Source organism: Taurulus bubalis (assembly GCF_910589615.1).
Source record: "Taurulus bubalis genome assembly, chromosome: 9".
In the NCBI taxonomy this organism is placed as follows: Eukaryota; Metazoa; Chordata; class Actinopteri; order Perciformes; family Cottidae; genus Taurulus; species Taurulus bubalis.
In genome coordinates this window covers 26,053,977-26,073,929 of record NC_136597.1, presented here as the reverse complement: position 1 = coordinate 26,073,929, position 19,953 = coordinate 26,053,977, and the positions used below count along the sequence as shown (strand labels likewise).

At 43.1% G+C, this 19,953-nt stretch overlaps 3 protein-coding genes across 3 annotated transcripts in view; 2 read left to right on the top strand and 1 right to left on the bottom strand.

The window, feature by feature from the left end:
- Positions 1-426: 426 nt before the first annotated feature.
- LOC306741166 (serine/threonine-protein kinase pim-3-like) lies at positions 427-4,077 on the bottom strand (the record flags this gene model as incomplete). Its single annotated transcript, XM_079223419.1, has 6 exons — positions 427-587; positions 684-860; positions 1,585-1,948; positions 2,442-2,492; positions 3,305-3,414; positions 4,005-4,077. The coding sequence occupies 6 exons, from the start codon at positions 4,075-4,077 to the stop codon at positions 427-429; spliced, it is 936 nt and encodes a 311-aa protein (XP_079079545.1).
- Positions 4,078-7,041: 2,964 nt separating this feature from the next.
- On the top strand, positions 7,042-8,433 carry kbtbd13b (kelch repeat and BTB domain containing 13b; the record flags this gene model as incomplete). The annotated part of the gene is made up of 1 exon (XM_079223418.1): positions 7,042-8,433. One exon carries the CDS (start codon positions 7,042-7,044, stop codon positions 8,431-8,433), a length of 1,392 nt encoding a protein of 463 aa, XP_079079544.1.
- Positions 8,434-15,553: 7,120 nt separating this feature from the next.
- LOC306741413 (peroxisomal succinyl-coenzyme A thioesterase-like) overlaps positions 15,554-19,953 on the top strand; it is a gene marked incomplete at its 5' end in the record, with an annotated part of 10,747 nt that continues 6,347 nt past the window's right edge. Inside the window, 5 exons of the mRNA XM_079223694.1 lie at positions 15,554-15,749; positions 16,347-16,446; positions 16,532-16,722; positions 17,760-17,929; positions 19,511-19,630. Coding sequence (XP_079079820.1) covers positions 15,554-15,749; positions 16,347-16,446; positions 16,532-16,722; positions 17,760-17,929; positions 19,511-19,630 — 777 coding nt within the window. The remainder of the gene's footprint in view (positions 15,750-16,346; positions 16,447-16,531; positions 16,723-17,759; positions 17,930-19,510; positions 19,631-19,953) is intronic.

Sequence of the window (19,953 nt, the reverse complement as noted above, 5' to 3'; positions counted from 1 at the left end):
GGCCTGTTTTGGAGGTGGGTTTTCCTCAGAGAACAGGGGAAACGGTCCGACATCATTTGGGAAATCCTGTTAATCACTTCCTGCCGAGTGTGAAATGAGAAGATTGACTTCACTCTTGACATTGGATACGTCTGTTAGCTTAGCTTAGCACAAGGAATGGAAACAGGAAGTGAAAGCCCAATAAAACGAATCACTGCGCCGAATCTCGTTAGTTTAAACTTTACAAAAAAAAATTAAAATTCTTTGGAAACTAACTGGATCCTTTAACCGCCTTTTGTTTTATTATCTGCACAGCAGCTTTCAAACTCGAGGCGCTCTGAACAACACCTGCCAGGCGCCCTTCTCCTGCGGACCAGAGGGGGCGCTGTGGAGCACAGCGTTGCTCAAAGAAGAAGAAAGAGTTCCCAGCAGCCTAGCGCTGACCAGTCAGAGGCTCTGCTGGCTGGGGGAGGAGTCTGCCTCAGCTGTGATGGCGTGGAGCGAGACGCCGGCGGCGTCCGTCACCCAGGGGTGCAGGAGGATCTGCTCCAGGGTCGGCCGGTCCGACGGCTGCTGGCTCAGACACCGACCAATCAGCTGCTGGCATTCTGTGACGGGGGAAAAAAACGAGATGAACATGGACTCTTTTTTTTTGAGCGAAAAACCTTTTCCAAGTGAAACCGCGTCTCGTGACCCCGACTGACCGGAGGAGACGTCCCGTCTGAAGTAGACGCGTCCTCTCAGGATCTCCTCGTCCTGCTCGAAGGGGATGTCGCCGCACACCATGTCGTACAGCAACACGCCCAGAGACCAGACCGTGGCCGGGCGGCCGTGGTACCGGCGCAACCGGATCCACTCCGGAGGGCTGTACACCCGCGTGCCTGAGGAGGAGAGGAGGGGATGAAGTGAGACACGAGCAGAGCGAGGCTCATGGAAGCTGCTGCTTGCCAACATGACAGCACTGATGCATGATGGGAAGGGAGTCAGACCCATCACAGGTTTGTACTACTGACAGGACAATATATCTTCACGGAAAACTCTTACAGATGTTCTTTTACAGCTTTAGAAAGATGGTCCACAGTATTTTTTATTATGTACTCCAAATTTTTAGCCACCTCAATTTCCAAAAATAGATAAATACGTTCTAAAAGGCGTTCTGAGCGTCTTTCTTTTAAAAGTATATTCATTATTTTAAACTCAGCGTAAATGAACGTCATGAATATAATAACACATTTACATGACTTTTAAAAAACTTTTGGGATTTTATTTTTGTCAAGGACTTTTCCAGGCCTGGAAATAATCATTTTAAAATTCCATGACTTTTCCAGGTTCTCCATGACCGTAAGAACCCTGAACCTGTATTTTACTCCTACACTCAAGTCAAAATCCTCAAAAAGCTTTGGAAGAACGGGACAAAATATCCTCACGTAAGACTTTTCCGGTTTCCAAATTTGTCCCAACTTTAAACCTCAAGTTCCAAAAAGTAAGAGACCTAACTTTAAAAAAAAAAAAAAAAAAGTGCCGTTAAGTTGACGTCTTATTAATAATATCTGTCTGAAAGCTACACCCACACCAGCGTTGATGAACATTTATATATTTCCTCACCATCGAACTCGGTGTAGGCGGCGTCCTTGAGGAGGGCGCCGGAGCCGAAGTCGATCAGCTGGATCCGCCCGGTGCGCAGGTCCACCAGCAGGTTCTCGTCCTTGATGTCCCGGTGGACGACGCCGCAGGCGTAGCAGTGCCGCACCGCCTCCAGCACCTGCAGGAAGAAGCCGCGCGCCGCCGCCTCGTCCAGCGCGCCGCGCTCCGTGATGTAGTCGAACAGATCCTGGCCCGGCTCGGGCCGCTCCATCACCATCAGCCATCCGTCCGCCTGCTCCCACCAGTCCAGCAGCCGTGCCACGCCGCTATAAGCCCCGCCCACCTTCTGCAACAGCACCACCTCCAGGGGAACCACCACGCCGCACTGAGGGAATTTACATTTCAAGTTATAGGCGGACAGAAACGCGTTATGCCCTCCACTCCACCGTGTAATATTTACACATAAACAGTTTATTTATTTTATGAAATGGCCAACATGAAAATACGCATTTAAAAAACACAATTTTAATAAAAACCAAACGGAGAAACTGCCTCATATATATTTTAGTACAATTTCAGTTTTCTGTGCATGTTAACAGAAACTAGACTTTGTCTTTAAAAATTAATCTCCTGCAAAAACATTGAAAATAAAGGCCTCATTTCATTTGAAGATTTTAAAAATGTATTCAGGTGTTCTGAATACAACTTATTCCTAAATGTGAAACTAATTAATCTTTTGTGAATGCAAATAGTGTTGTTGTTTTGTCAATGTTTGTTGAAAAAAGATTAATTAAATAATGGTTTTAGTTATTAAAGCAGCTGAAGTGGTAATTAAAGTGAGGGGAAGCTGTTAGACAGTGATCAGCGTATGATCTCACCAAAGAGCTCCACTCCGTCACTCGGTCCCTGCTCACATGCTTCACCGCCACCTGCACGTAAACATAAACAACATTAACACACAGACGCCATACAGTTATGACAAACAATATCATCTGTAAAAACCCTGAATAAACAGCAGCCATAATGAATAAATAAAAAATATGCAGCCGTTTACAATGACAAAAAGCTCCTTGCTTTTCTTTAATAATGAAATAAAAAGATTTCCCGCCAGTTTTGGGTAATTTCATCAATGTATTATCTAAAGTGTAACAACTTCCGGTTTCCTAGAGAGTATAAAGCAAAAGTAACCTGATTATTGTTCACTATAAGAGGAAAGGGAAGCATCACAGACCACGTTTCTTTGTGAAAACAAAGACCACATGCCAGGCTGAACTGGGACGCGTCAAGCTACACAGCTGCTAGAGCAAAACCGGAAGTAAAGGGAAAAGTCGCTGCCTTCCAAATAAAAGCACAAGGCCAAACCATATTGCCCAGTTTGTTTTAACACACAGGGGATTTACGTTGTTGTGTGCGTTTTGTTTTTTTACTACATATTAGATGAAAGTAAATTTAAGTGGCGCAAACATTAAGTGATATATAAAATATGGGAAAACACTAATAACGTTGTAACATGTGTTGATAGGTACAACTGCTGTGATAATCTGAAGAGATTTAGATAATAGAAAAATAGATTGTCAGCTGCCTTTTATATGTTCAAGAATGAGCTTGTAAGCCTATAATCGTGCAGCCTTTATTTTGAAGGCAGAAACCGGAAACGCCGCTGCCTGCGGGCGCGTAGCTTTAAGCGCGCGCCGCGCGGCCACGTGCCGGGACCAAAACAAAGCCGCTCGCGCTCCCTTACCGGCAGCCCGTCGGCGAGGCGGACGGCCGAGTACACGGTGCCGAAACCCCCGCTGCCGAGCACCGCGCCCAGCCGGTACAGCTGCTCGAACGGCTGCTTCTCCGCTTTGGCTAAAAAAGAAAAGAAAAATAAGTTATAAACAGGACTATTGTGTGTGATTTGGATGGTTAAGATCCTGAAGTGTTGTTCACGCTTTACCTTTTTTTTTAAAATACAACAAAAACCCTACATTGATTCCCTGTTATTACATTATTTTTTAAACCACTGAATAAACACACGTCCTCAGGTGACCCTCGTTGTTTTGTGTATTTTTAAAAATGGCGGACTGTCTGCAGCATCACCTCCAATCTCAGCCGTTTAAACGGCGTAAACTTTGAGTTTACGTTTAAACCAACATATGCCTTTTCGACAGAATGTGTACAAAGTAATTAGTCGCTATAACGAGATAACTACACATTCTCCACAACACCTGGCTCTCAACATGTGTGTGTGTGTGCGAGTGTGTGTGTGTGTGGCCCCAGACTGCTTTTATCGTAAAGGTCACCCGGCAGAAAAAGGTGGGAATTTAAATGACAATTTCGATTTCCTCTGTTAAAATACAGACATTAAGCTGGGTGTAACCTCTCGAGTGTGAAGATACGATGCTCGGACGCCATCGGCTGAGTTAAGTCGAATATATTATGAATATTGAATATCTTACCTTGCTGGAGCTTCGCCGGCAGGTCCATGCTGGGCGCGAGGTGAGGGAAGGAGCCTAGTTTGTGGAGCAGCATGCTGCACGCGGACGCTCCCTCCGAAATAAATACAGCAGCGGAATGAACTCACAGGTAACAGCGGAGGTACTGGCTTCTTTTTAGGGGCGAAACGGGACGGTTACACCGCGAATATCCATCGGTAATCCGGTCGCGAGCAGTCAGGCGGCGTCAGCATCCACAGAAGCGCGCCACTCTGCCTCGTGCTCCGCCGGTGAAAATATTTACAAATATCAGACAGATCGTTCCGCCCGGCTGAACGTTAAATAAGATCAAAGAAGCTTCCGCTTTGTGAGCGAACTAACACATTGATATTTAGTAGTGTAACGAGTCGTATCGGCTCCCGGGGATTTAGAGTCGGAAACGCGGGAGGGGAACCATAAACAATGGCGAAGTTGGCGGACTAGTTTTACGTAGTAGAAAAAAGGCGCAGGGATCCAGAGAGGGTCACTTCGGGTCCGTGCTGCGGCTCATCACAGAGAGCTGAAGAGATGCTTCAAAATAATCACTTGAAATCAAAACAATCTTATGTAATATAATATTTAAAACTATTTCACACATACGAATAATAATGTCAATAATATGAGGTTAGTTAATGATGCGTAGTTGATTTAGCAACATACCGTATTTGTGTGACAAATTCTCATTGTTTACTTTCAGATGAACCCATTGACTCGTAGTGCTTTCCTACATTTCCCAGAATGCCTTTCAAAAACACCAGGGTCTCATGCATGAGACAAAATATGTAGTTGTCTGTGTTATCGTTCATATTCTCCTGCATAATCCATTAGATTATTCTTCGGTGTCTTTTTTTCGACTGTTCATATATCTACACACACATACACAGTTTATTTCATTTTCAGTATTTATTTTGGTATAAAGATACGTTATATTTGTCATTAAATACATCACAAACTCTTAACTTGTGTTTTTTCCCCAAACATAATATATTTATGCTGCTGTTTCAATTTGGATAATTTTACAATTCCATAAAAATACCTTATATTTATATATTTAAATACAGTACACAACTCATCACTGATCATCTCCATATAATCTCATTATGATATCTAATCCTGCAACAACACAGTTGTTTTGTGAAAGGGGCAAATACACATTAACATATCACTAGGCTTAAATGTTGAACTTGTTTCTACATTAATTAATTGCAGAGGAACAGGGTTATACACTTGGAGCCTTGATGAATGTAAATACAATATTCTCTCGCTTTTAGCCCCTGTTTGGTCTCCACCACGCGCTGCTCCATCATGTTCCCCGACTCTCTGACTGTCTTTGTTTGCTTCTGAGCGGATTAGATAGCAGGCAGATAAAGTGAGTATTGTAATGAAATAACTTGTTTACACGCTGCAGCATTACAGTGCATTTGCCTGTGCTCTTTCATCTATACTGGCATTTCCCAGAATCCCCTCTGCCTGCTCACAAACTGCTGGAGCCAGTGGGTATAGTGTTGGCTGAGGAGGTCACATGACCTGGTGCATTACTGCCCAGCAGAGCCCAAATGTAGGTCAGCCCCTCCTCCACGTAAGTGAACGTAAAGATGCACACAGACGTGAAGACGCAAACAAAGAGCTGCTGTTGTTTTTCAAACTGATCTGAGGAGTTGGACGTCCCTGTAATCACATCGCTGTTCACCCGCTGGAAGCCACGCGAGCAACAACACTGTCTTATGTGTTCATCATCACAGAGGATTTTACAGCTTTATATGTACTAATACGGATTTTATATGTTGAATTGGTCACAATTGCTGACCCTTCAACTCATTAAATAATAATACTAATACGTTTGTTTCATGCTTTAAAAGGTACTCAAGGCCCTTTACATGGTACAAACAGAGAGAATAGAAGCAATAACAATGTACAAAAGATAGATTACATAACAGTAATAAACAAAACAAAAACATTTAAGTGCTACATCTGAAAGAAATAATAATTTTCAGGAAATAAATAACCCTCTCAAATAGGTCCATTAAACTTTAAAGACAGAGTTAGATGAGAGGATCGATTCCAGTTTTGTGTCTGTACTTTAAATAAAAGGGTACATTAGCTTAGCATAAACACTGGAGACAGGGGGAAACAGCTAGCACGTTTATCGTTTACAGTGTTTTTCTCCTACAGATGAGACAAACCAGTCTAAAGGGAACTTTAGTGCTGGTGGGTGGATCATGGTACCTTAGCAAGGCTAGCTGTTTTCCCCTGTTTCCATCCTTTATGCTAAGCTACGCTAACAGGCTGTTGGACCCTTATATTCGAGAGTATCAATAACCTTATCTCACTCTCCGAGAGCAAAATAGCAAACTCTCTGGTTTTGCTCTCACTTCATGATGAATATTGACAGTGACATATTTTGGTTTGATCCAACTTCATTCATGTAGTCATGAGAACTGCGGGCCATCTTATAGGAATGTTCACTACATAATCCCCAAATGTAAAAGTATAGGAATTTTTCAAAGTTTTATTTCTGCCATGTGTTAATTTTTTAATTGTAGATCGCTAAATGCCCAAATTTGCAAAAATACTGAGACGTCAGTGGATGTTCTTCATTGAGATTAAAGTAACTCCGGGGAGAAAAGTTCATAATAAAGTCGTGGATATTGTTTCTTAAAGGAGTTTTTTTACAGTTCTCTTCTCTTCCGTTGTACTTCGGTGAAAGCGAACTCTCTTAAAACACAAGTCACGCCTCATCACGGCTCGATGGCGCTACATTTAGATGATGAAATGCACGGCGCTGTAAACTGATCCGTCCGGCAGACCCCACCGACCCCGTGTTCACATGAAATGTGACTCAGCTCGTTTGTTCTCTTCTATTTATATCTGCGTCTATTTCTGAAAGCTGTGAAAGAACAGAGAGCGAAGCCCCCCTTTCAGAAGCGAGTTCCTTCTCTCCGGGACTTTTGCAAAACGCTTCAACTCCTGGCTTTACTACTACTCCTGTTTCTATCTGGAGCGTCGCCGTCAGAGAATCGCAATGTCGGCAGAGGGCGACGATGACGGCGAGGGCCAAAGATGTCCGCCGTGTCGGCCCTCGGCCAAGTTGACGGTCGTGGTCGGGGGCGCCCGATTCTCCGAGGAGAAGGCCTTCCTCGTCCGGAGCTGCGACTACTTCCGCGCTCTGTACCGCTCCGGGATGAAGGAGTGTCGGCAGGACGAGATCCACCTCAAGTGCCTGCGCGCTCGAGGTTTCCTCGTGGCCTTGGCGGTGTCCCGCGGCGAGTTTCCCGACCTGGACGGCGACGACATCGTCGAGGCCATCGAATGCGCCGCCTTCCTGCAGGCGTCGCCGCTCGCCAGGCATCTGGTGGACCTCATCGACTCCGACAACTGTCTGCTGATGTACCACACGGCCGCGACCTTCGGCCTCACGGACGTGTACCGCGCCGCCGCGCTCTTCATCCGAAACATGTACGCCGACCTGCAGGCGGAGGCGAAGGAGTCCCTGTCGCCGGATCTGGTCTCCTACGTGGAGTCTCTAACCCCGAGCGCCTTCGTGGCCGTGGGCGCTCACGTGAGCTGCGGCGAGGACGAAACGGTGCACGCCGCCTCCAGGACGGTCTGCTACCTGGACGAAACCGCCAACAGCTGGAAAGTGCTCACCGATCTCCCGCCGGAGGCCAGCACCTCCATGGCCGGAGTGACCGTTCTCGACAACCGGCTTTACGTCGTCGGCGGAGTTCACGGCCTCCACCGGCGAGTCGTGGACGCTGCTTTCTGCTACAGCGTGGACAGCGACAGCTGGAGCCGGATCCCCGGGCCGGCGCAGCCGCGGTACGACCTCAGCCTGGTGGGCGCGGACGGCCGCCTCTACGCCGTCGGAGGAGCGTGCGAGCGGACGGCGATGTCGTCGGTGGAAACGTACGACGTGGCGACCGGGAGGTGGGGGTTCGCCGCGCACTTGCCTCGGCCGGCGGCGGGAGCGGCGTGCGCCAAGGCCAACGGCAGGATGTTCGTGTGCCTGTGGAAGCCGATGGAGACCACGGAGATCTACGAATACGTGGCGGCGGCGGACGAGTGGCGGCCGGTCACCACGCTGATCCGGCGCCAGAGCTACGGCCACTGCATGGTGGGCCACAGGGACGACCTGTACGTGGTGAGGAACGGGCCGTCGGACGACTTCCTCCGGTGCCTCATGGACTGCTACAACCTGAGCTCGGGCCAGTGGTCGTCTCTGCCCGGACACTTCGCCAACAGCAGGGGCTCGCTGTTCACGGCGGTGGTGAGGGCCGACTCGGTGCTCACGCTCAACAGGACCATGACGCAGGAGTTCGCCGTCGCCGGGAAAACCTGGAAGCCCCGACGGCAGATGAAAGGGTTCCCCAGGAGCGGGTCCGTGTGGACGTTCCTGCTCCGGCTGCCGCGGTGACGCCGTCACTCGACGCCTTCGAGACAGAGTTCGACGAGACGCGCAATAACTCCTGCTTGTTATTTATTTCGGTCTTCGTCATGTTGTGCGCCGTGGTTTTGTTTCTCCTGCGAAAAGTGTTTCTTGTGATGTTTCCCTTCAGGGTTTAAGTTAAGGGAAAATGAAAGAGACTCTGGTCATTTCAAGTGTCTTGTATCCGGGGGGAAATGTAACGTATAGGACACACATAGTTGTCTATCCTCTTTTTGTTTGGTTATTTTGTGTCTTTGTGTTGTCGTTTCATGTCACTTTGTAATTGTTTTGGTATTTTTGTAGTTCTTTTGTAACTATTTGCAGTTAAATTGTGTCTCTTTGTAGTTGATTTTTATCTCTTTGTAGTTGATTTGTGTCTCTTTGAAGTTGATTTGTGTCTCTTTGTAATTGATTTGTGTCTCTTTGAAGTTGATTTGTGTCTCTTTGTAATTGATTTGTGTCTCTTTGAAGTTGATTTGTGTCTCTTTGTAGTTGTTGTGTATCTCTTTGAAGTTGATTTGTGTCTCTTTGTAGTTGTTGTGTATCTCTTTGAAGTTGATTTGTGTCTCTTTGTAGTTGTTGTGTATCTCTTTGAAGTTGATTTGTGTCTCTTTGTCGTTGATTTGTGTCTCTTTGTAGTTGTTTTTTTCTCTTTGTAGTTGAATTGCAGTTGATGTGTGTCTATTTGTGGTCATTTTGTATCTATTTATAGTGGCTTTTTTTCTCTTTTTTGTAGTTATTTGCATCTCTTTGTGTTTTTATTCACTTTATAATTGTTTTGTCTCTTTGTTTTGCTGATATTTTACATTGATAATGATATTGTGTGCATCTAAAACACATCATGTAATGTATAAAGCTGTGATTCCTATCAAAGAAGTTATTTAAAGGTTTTTTTAAGAGACACAACAGACATCATGAGGTGATGTGTTTGACTTCCCGTCCTCTCGGGATCTGTTTGATAAACGTCTATCCGGTCGAGCTGCACCTCGGTGTTTGTCCTCACACAGAGCTTCTGTTTCCTGCCGCCTCTGTTTCCTGTTGGCACCGAGCCGCGACGATGATGGAGGTCAACGGCAGGCAGAGCCAGGCACCGCCGGGCAGGACGCCAGCAGCCGGCAGCGAGGAGGCCGAGGTCAGGCCGGGACACGGCGCTCGGGCCGCCGGCCTCCGCGACCCGCAAGCTGGAGTCTGGGCCCGAAGCCAGGAAGCAGAGCTCTGCATCAGGGATGGAGGAGCTTCTGTCTGTGGACGTTAATCTCCACATGATGCCGTCTACACTTACATCTCTCTGGAGAGGATCTGAGTTGGTCAAGAAATCGATTTTCTTTTCTTTATCGAAGGACAAAAACTAAATAAAGTATTTGGGGAGCTGCAGAATCAACTTTTAAATCAAAACGTATCTTCAAAAAAACGATGAATAATAGCTGCCACACTCTTTTATGTCCAACATGTGTTATTAGTTTTATAAGACTAATAAGATAAAAGAATACAAATATTATTAGTATTAGTAAAGAGTATTATTATAGTTGTTTTTATTGTGGTGTATTTTATTCCATTTGTTTTTTTCCTCATTACACTGTTTTAATTGTTTTTGTAAATATAGTTGATTATCATTGTGATTATTGTTGTTGTTGTTGTTGTTGTTGTTGTTGTTGTTTCTATTAGCTCCATGTTTTCACTAGTGGTGGAACGGGACTACGTACATTTCCTCAAATCTCAAATTTCCACACACACACGCACACACACACAGACACACACACACACACACGCTGGTGGTTTGAAGTGGTGATGTCATTGTGGCCGTGGGGCCGTTGACCCCGGGGCCCCTGGGCCTCCTGGGCCTCCTGGGCCTCCTGGGATCTCCGGCTTTCCCTCGACCTCACGGCGAGCTGCTGTCGCTGTGAAACAAGAAGCTGTTAAAAAACATTATTCAGTTTTCATTTACCCCGAACATACGACCTCCCTTCATGTGTCCGGGGTTAAATGCAGAAGAAACATAGATAATATAATAATGTATTCATGTATCAACCCCCTCAAAACTCATTATAATCAATAATGTTTATGAATGAGTACATTACTTTGAATTATAAGATAAAGAAAGAAGGGATCTGGTGTCGTAATGCTTTGTTGATGGTTAGGAAACACAATGAAATGTCCCTTTAATGAAGCTCACAAAGAGAGCAATGTCTCCTCATCTCCAGAGGTCAGACTCTAAATGGTCGTCTCTCTCTGAGGGAAAGAGATTATTCACAGACTGCAGGGCGAGGAAACACAAAGTTATCCTTCTTTAACAAACGGGGCATTAAGGAGCCGCAATGGTGAACTGTGGGAGAAGCGTTCAGACATGAAGACAAGACCACGAAGTAAACACGTTAAAATCCTGCAATCAAAATGAATATTAGAAAAAAGGAAAGAAGCGTATGAGCAACAAAAAGTACTTAATGTATCAAAAGTACTCATGAGGCACCGGTCACAGCAATGCTATTGCTTCTTATTCCATATTATCCTTTAACAGCGTCCTCTAAAACATGTGTGAAGCTTTAATTATTAAAAACACTTTACTTCACTCAATCAAAATTCAAATATAGCAATTATAGTTACGATAAGAAAATACAACTTTTAATAATTATATTTTTGCAATATACATATATATATATATATATATATATATATATATATATATATATATTATTTTCCCTTTTCATAAACCAATACACCAGTTACACATATATGAACTTATTATCTATGTTCCCGATGTTTTTCTGTATATTATACCTTTTTAAATTATTCAAATAGTCCTTGTGGTTGAGGAGATAATCTGAATTTATCATATTAACCATTCAGATTTTCAGAAAACAGGCTTGATGCCATGAAGTTAAACGTTGAATTAAAACCGTTAACGGCGTCAAAATGTCTGATTGTTACAAGTTGGATGTAACAAAAGACTCAAAAATTCATCCTCTGCCCGCCACTAATATTACAGTTATTATTGTTGTTGCTGTTTTGTGTTTTAAATATGCGGCAAAATGTGACCAAACAATGACAATAAATGAACTTTGTAACTTTGGGCTTTTTTGTAAAGATAAACAACACAGGTTACATAAATGGACCAAAGACAGTCAAAATCCAGATGTTGAGTTTACCAATGTGTGTGTGTGTGTGTGTGTGTGTGTGTGTGTGTGTGTGTGTGTGTGTGTGTGTGTGTGTGTGTGTGTTGCTAAACGGAGTCGCGGCGCTGAAGGGTTATTGATCCACGCGCTTGGGGGAATTATTTGCTTTTTGGTGCATTAAATAAGATGAGAAGATAAATATCATTCTCACATCTGTTAAAATATTGAGCTACAGCTAGCAGATGGTTAGCTTAGCTTAGCACAAAAGCAGGGGGAAACAGCTAGCCTGGCTCTATCTCGTAAAAGTCACGTTAGTTGACAACCAAAGTGCATTCTGGGTTATGTTTTCGAGGTGACCCGTTGGAATAAAGTGCTTTTTGAAAATAAAGGTTGTTATTGCTTATCTCTCTGCGACTTTCATTGAAATGAAGTGAAACAAATGGCTTTTAATGATGGAAATTACGCAGGAACGGTTCTAAAATAAAACCAATGTAGGTTTATTATTCCAGACTTTATTAAAATGTTCCTCAGATTACTCCGTCCCGATGGAAACAAGTGTCTCCCTCCTTTGTGTCTCTTTGTTGTGAGCGGGACACTCCTCCCCCTCCTCCTCCCCCTCCTCTACCCCCTCCTCCACCCGTAACCTCCACCAGCACCCCTTTAGCCCCGCCCCCTTTAGCCCCGCCCCCTTTAACCCCCAGAGTAAGACAATGATGTATGACACCCATGAATACTAAATGTTGCAATACATTTTAAAGCAGCTGAGCGTTTCCCCTTTAACCAGTCTCAGTGATTTAACGTGTGTGTGTGTGTGTGTGTGTGTGTGTGTGTGTGAGAGACAGCAGGAGAGGCGGTGAGGAGGCGTGTTTCGCACAGCCGACCTTTGACCTCTTAACTCGTCTCAATATGTTTTATATGTTTTATTTGTTATTAGCTAGATTACCGTCGCTGCACCAGGAGGCTGGTGGCTGCAGTGTGGGACTTCACGGCACAATATATATATATATATATATATATATATATATATATATATATATGCAATAATCTAATCTTACAGTGGTTGAAAACTCTTATCAAAATCTCCTGATACTGATTTCTCATTTTTAATTCAATCACTAAAATCCTTGAGCTTTAATATTAAAAACATAAATAATGTTCCTTTGTTGACACGACTGTAGCTCCGAAGTTTATTTCTCTTTTACCCAATTTTGCACGATGAGCATCCGATGTTATTTAGAAGAACCAAAGCCAGGCTTATATACATACGTCTGGTATTTTCACACAAAAAAACCTTGCTTATTGATATCAATAAACACATTTATACACATCTTGAAGTGTGCGACTGCTACAATACATTCTGGGTGTGAATGCTGTCAGTGTTCTCCGAGTTCTAATTAAATCTAAATGACGAAAATCCCAAATAATGTTTTGCATTGCAGGACGTCAGGGTTTAGGAAAACTCAGTAGTTTGTAATAAAGGTGTTAAAAAGGCCTTGAAATGGCAGATTGGATTTCCTCAAATGTGTGGGTGTCCCTTTAAGAAACCGAAAAGAGGTTCCACATGAAAGACAAGAACCAGTAGAACCAGTAAAACCAGAGAACCCAGCATGTTTCTCCTGGTGAGGCCAGAGGCCCGGGGGACAGATGGAACTGGACAACGGAAACGCCCCACTGCTCCTCTTCTCTGCAGAGGTCAAAGGTCAGAGGGGTCTTCTGGAGACCGACTGCGCTTTCCTTTCCTTCCGCATCATAAACTCACACATGTCATCTGTTCGGATTTATAATTTCATTCTTTTGTTTTCTATTAATTACGTTGTCTAATATCGACTAATCTTATGCATTCCTTAATTTTTTAATTCATTTGTTTTGTGTTTGTGTCAGAGGAGCTGATAATTATTACATACATGTTATTATAAGATTATAATACAGTCATAAATAAGAAGTTATCGGTTGTATTTTGATTTGTATTTTGAAGTGTGATTGTCAAACAAGCACGGGAGTTGATATTTCCTCAGTTTATCTTTTATTAGCCTCATGTAGTCTATAATTCAGCATATTCCTGGTTTCATAACACCCATTGGTTGATACCAGTCAATAAAATCATCATTAAAATGCTGCTTTGTTAAAAAAAAAAATACAGAAATCCTAAAGTTTTGAGGAAAACAATTTCTCACTATTGTCATCTTTCTTGTTTTGTTGATTCTATTGTCTGACTTTATGTAAAGTGCCTTTTTTATATATTATTATTATTATTATTATTAATAAAAGTGTATTTGTCAAATACATGTAGCCTATATCAATACCACAATACATTCACAATTCAGAATTGTTTTTGTTTTTATAAGTTGGTTTGATTTATATTAATTAACATCTCACTTCCATAACATTTCCGGTTTTAGGGACAGAGAAGAAAAGCGTGCCTTCTTCTTCAAAACCGGGCGCCTACATTTCCCAGGATGCAACTCGACCGGCGGCAGTTGGGAAGGAGACAGCTTCCGGAATATATTTTTAGCTCGCCTTTTTAGTTGAAATGAAAAATGAACCGTCAACTCGTTTATTTATTATTTTATTATTTCCAAATGTATAGACTTGAGGAAAAAGAAGAAGAAGCGGGAAAAAAAGCCGCTAATCCCGTAACGTCCTCACAAACGGACCGTTGCGGTGACTCGAAGGCGCCATCTTGTGTCCCGTCTCCTCCTGTTGAAGAAAGAGCCCTGACGCGGAGAGAGAGAGAGAGAGAGAGAGAGAGAGAGAGAGAGAGAGAGAGAGAGACGTCTAATTACGTGGGAGGAGATAGAGATCTACACGGCGAGGCCGGGCTGCAGGAAAGCTGCACTTTGAGTCACACACACTTTGAGTCACACACACTTTGAGTCAACAGACTGAACACGAACTGACGACACGACCCCAGCTCGGAGGTCTCGCGCACAGTAAGTTAAGAGCTTCTTCTCCGACAATGATAAGTCGTGTTTCAGCCGCTGGAGGAGAAACGAGCAGCTTCTCTGTGAAATGAAGTGTGGAAACTTCAATGAGTTCGTTTTTCTTGACACATGAAGTCACGTCACGTGAGTAAAAGTATCAACGACACATTGTTGCTCTTCACGTGTCAAGAAAAGGAAACACTCAACGTGTGTTACATTTGTATCCTTTTCTATTTTAAGATCCCCCCTGATGTGTAGCTACATTAACCTTGATGTCGCTGCTGGTAAAATGTGGAACTGATGCTACTCCATGTACTGCTAGTTTACAGTCATTATTCATAATTAATACGAATTAATACATTCATTCATCCTTTGTGTTCACAATCTGAACCATAATTACAGAGTAAAAAGTCCACAATTGACTTGAAATAGTATAAAGTAGGCTGGAATGCAAATACTCAAATACAAGTACCTCGACATCTTTACTTGTACTGTTGTTTTTTGTGCATTCCAACACTGCAGATGTTTTACATACAATGCTTATAATCAATTTATAAAGTGTCACACTCTGTTATAGATTAATCGTAGTAAATGTAGCTCCACCTCCTGAATCAGTGCTCATGAAAGTTCATTCTAACCTTTTTTTTGGTCGCCTAAAATTGCCAACTCTAGTTCCAAGAGAAGCAAGATGAAAACTTGCAAAATTACATTTTAATTAATGAACATCATATGTGGAATTTATGGCATAATTCAGACGGGATTTTTTTGTCTCTAGACGTTAACTATCGTTGATGTTTTTTACGTGACAAGATCACATAATGGTCTACCGGAAGAGGCGGGACTTCGCCTTTCTCCAATAGTAGACTGAGGAAGGATTCTCTTTTCTATAAAATGTATGGACCGACTGTGTGTTAGCCATTGGTTTTAGCCACGTAGACAAAAAGGTAAATGATAGATTCCATCTTCCATTATTAGGAACTGTAGTTTCCTCTCCTCCCTCGAGTGGTGTGTTTCCTTCCGACTCTTTTAGTTTCATTTTCTTGTCGTATGTGTGTGGTTGTTTCCTCTCAGCTCAGGATGGACAGGAAGCCTTGCTGTGTGAAGCTGTCGGTCCAGCCGTCCAGAGGGCTCATGGACGAGAAGTTCGCCGTCTCGGTCCAGAACGTCCTCCCTGGTCTCCAGCTGACCGTCTACGCCTTCTACAAGTGTGAGGGCGGATACAGCTGGGAGGCGTTCGCTCACTACACTGCCAACGCCACCGGGACCGTGAACGGTACTCGGCATAATACCTAGACAATGTGTTCGGGAATGTGTCATAAAGTGTGTCAGGGTTCTTACAGTCATGGAACACCTGGAACAGCCATGGAGTTTTAAAATGGTTATTTCCAGGCCTGGAAAAGTCCTTGAAAAAAATAAGTAAAAGTCATGTAAATGTGTTATATTCATGTGTTCATGACGTTCATTTACGCTGAGTTTGAAATAATGAATATGCTTTTAAAAGAAAGACGCTCAAAATATAAGCAGGCATACATACAGGCATCTATATAAATGTTTATTGTTAAACAGCCTGCTGGTGCGCGTTATATATGCAGTGTAAAACTGTTTATTTTATTTAAGGATTTAAGGATGCTCTGCATGTGTTTGTCACGTAGGCATATTTAACTTCCTGTCCGCTCCTTTATTAACTTCCTCTCTTCGAGGCCTTCAGTGACCATCCAGGCTCCTGCGTTGAAATTTGGTTTAAAGTCATGGAAAAGTCATTGAAACCCACTGGTCAGAATGTGTATGAACCCCGATGTGTTATAGAATTAGGTTGGGAAAGAATGAACATTAAAATGAGAACTGTTTTTTCATTCCTTTCCCCTCACAGTCTCAGAGGATCCCAGTCTGGGCGGGACATATTCCGGCGTTGAACCGATGGGTCTCATGTGGAGCCTCAGACCAGTTCCGGGCAGCAAATCGGGACTCAGGTAGGCAACGGGGAATCGAGCTGTTCACATGAAACAATGGACACTGAATCGGTATCAGAGGGGACTCTTTCCCATCACCCCTCAGGATGAGGAAGATGAACGCCCAGACCCCCATGGAGGTGCTGATCTCGGTGTACCAGGGTCACCTGACTCAGGGCTTCGTGGACCAGGTGGCGCTGGCCGGTGTGGTGGTGGAGCGCTGGTACATGGCGCCCGGCGTCCGCAGGATCCCGATCACAGAAGGCGGACTCACAGCGACCCTCTTCCTCCCCTCAGGTAGGACCAGAGCAGGAAATGAACATCAAAGCCCACAGTCCCCCCTAGGGGGAGGAGAAGCCCTTAGAGTTCTTAGTGAGGTCTGTTCAAGTAGGAACCCCAAATGAGTTCTTATTACTTGTCTTATTTCATTTTTTTTTGGAAAAAAAGTATATTTTCAAAAGAATCACTTTTATAACATATTTTGACCATAAGTATGAACATCCAGCATGATTTGAGCAAGCTTTTCCAAAACGGCCTTCTCGAGACGCCCCGCGTTTTTCCAGATTTATGCTTCCAGGCCTGAACAACAACCTACAGAGTTGTAAGACCCCCTTTGTAAAGATAATGAGCTAAAGAATCGGAATCACAATTAAAAAAAATATCCTTGTGGTGTTACCAAGGAGTTTTAGTCCAAAAAAAGTTATAACCTTTATGCCTAAACACCATCAGTTTGTGGCATGCTGGGTATTAAAATTTGCATATATTTCTGCTTAAGACGTGTGACGCATTCTAAGAAACCTCCCACGACCACGGAAGCCTTCAGAGTCGAAAAAGTGGAAGTGAGTAGGAAAGAAAAACAGTCCGGCCGCATTTTTATTTTTCAGGTACTAATATACACACAAGGATGCACAATGCTTTACTATACTCCTACAAGCTCGTAGGGTTACGAAGAGGTGTCTTTTATTGAAATCTGACTTTGTAAAGTGTACTTTTTACGTTACGGCCGCCGCCCGGAAGTGACGGCGAGGTTACAGGGTTTATGTAATTACATAAACTTAACGGTAAATTGAATGTTGTCTGAGTGGTCAGAACTCTTTCTACAAGGCTTTACTGTATTTCAGCAATTTAAATGAAGTTAATCAACGTTGTGGTTCTGGAGATCCTTTAGGAAAGATCACTTGACTTATCTTTTTCGTTTCTCGTCCGATAATGGGCGCCGCGGGGTAAAAAGGTAAACCACAAACGGTTTCCATCAGAGAAAACATGATAAATAAACAATGCCGTGATCGATTTCTATACTGACAACTGTCTTTTGGTTTCTGTCTCATCTGAAGGCCCGGGACCGTTCCCCGGCCTCCTGGACCTGTGGGGCGGTGGAGGGAAGCTGGTGGAGTATCGTGCAGCGCTGCTGGCGTCCCACGGCATCGCCTCGCTGGCCCTCGACTACCTGACGCCTCAGATCACCAAGGAGACGGGGAAGATGGTGGACAACCAGTACTTTGAGGTGAAACTCATCTAAAACGCCTTTGTGTATTGTTTCTGTTGTCCTGGTGTAAAACGTGTCCACACACACACACACACACACACACACACACACACACACACACACACACACACACTCTCCTGATACATTCTAGTGTCGCCCTTCATCAGCCTCAGGGCCACTGATGGGGTTTTAGGATTAAGAGAAGAGATCAGAGAGAACCTTCTCTCACTTTCTCTCAACTCTTCTTCTGTGGTTTTGTATCCGGTGTCACTACAGATTCATGCTTGACGCATAAGAAGACTACTGAGTCTCAGGCTGCTTGTCTTAATCCGTTAATCTGCACATTATTTTGTTGATGAATGTCAATTAAAAAAGTTTACAAAAAAAATGTAATAACATGTATTTAATAATTTTAAAAAAAATCAATAAAAATTCAATTATGATAAATAATAATAATAATGAAATACAATTTAGTTTAATAAAATTAAAATAAACGTCAATTAAAAAAGTTGATAACCGTCAATCAATTGTTTTGTTTGAAAAATGTTAAAAACTCATGAAACATCTATTTATTTAATTTTTTACTATCTTTTAAATATCCGACCAACAGTTCAAAACCCAAAGACGTCTAAATTCACACTTACTGACTTTAGCCCAGATTTTCAGATCAAGGAACAGCTTTTGGAGCTCCAATCTGAAAAGACTGCCTGTCTGTGCACTGCAGATAAATACCAGTTTATTCAGGTTCATGTTGAGCTCTAGTATACAGGTTCAAAGTGTCTTCTGCAGAGGCCCAGGATGTGTATGTGTTATCTTTTTTTTAATGAGTCAATAAACTCCTTACAACCAGAGCGAAGGTTCATTCACCTTTTAAAGATCCCTGGAGGAAGTGATGAAAAGATAAATAGTAGTAATGTTTGTTCCTTCATGAACACAGAGACCTGATGTAGAATCTATTTTCTTAACACTATTATTATTATTATTATTATGACATGTCCACTAACAGATCATATTCTTACAGATATGTAGCACAAGGCCTGACCCTTGTAGGTTTTGCACATCAAAGGATAATCTTTAGTGGTGTCATATATTCTTTAGTTTGACACTTTGGCTCCAGGTTTCTTTGGCTGGAGGCTGGAAAGGTTTTTGATTAATCTCAAAACAAAGAGCTCCAGTTATCCAGCAGTGTTTTATTCACACAGCCACAAAATAAACCACACATGTGTCTCAGAGGGCTCGAAAAACTCCACAAACAAATCCTTTTAATGATCTCTCTCCAAGAACAGATTGTTCTCAGGACGTAAATAATACAAAGATCACCTGACAGGAGAGGAAAGCTGCTCCTACAATAATTAGGCCGAGTTAAAGGGATAGTTCTGGTGTTTTGTTGTATGAGTCACTTAATCCACAGACAGTGTGTTACCTGCTGTAGATCCACACACCATGTGGGAAAATACTATAAATATAGCTGACACTTGATTTGTTCGAGGTCTAAAATACATTTTGCATCCCTTCATAAACAGAGGTCACATTTCATGCTCGTATGTGACGATACTAATAAAGTTTTGAACCCCGCGTGTCCCGTGTTCTCTGCTGCAGGCGGCCTACAGAGTCCTGGAGCAGCATCCTCAGATCCTCGGCAGCAGGATCGCCATGTTGGGCCTTTCCTTCGGCACCAGCATCACCCTCAGAATGGCGGTTTACTCCCAAGTGATTAAGGTGAGGCGGCTACAAAAGAAACCGTCATCATCTTAAGCGACAACATGCTGCTTCGGTGATGGAATTTAATATTAAACACAATGATTGCTGTTTGATGTAGTTATTCTAGTAATGCGTGTAGCTATAAAATTGAGGTTTCTCCATGTAATGTTGTAAACAACGTTCTCCTTGTGTGAGGAAGCTACAAGCATCCGGTTATAAAGTTAAAATATTTAAACTGAGTTGCTCTCTCACTTTATTGTCCACTAACATGAGACCACACCCACCTGTCACTGAGACCACGCCCTTAATGGTGTCTAACTAATCGACTCGCTTCTGGAGCC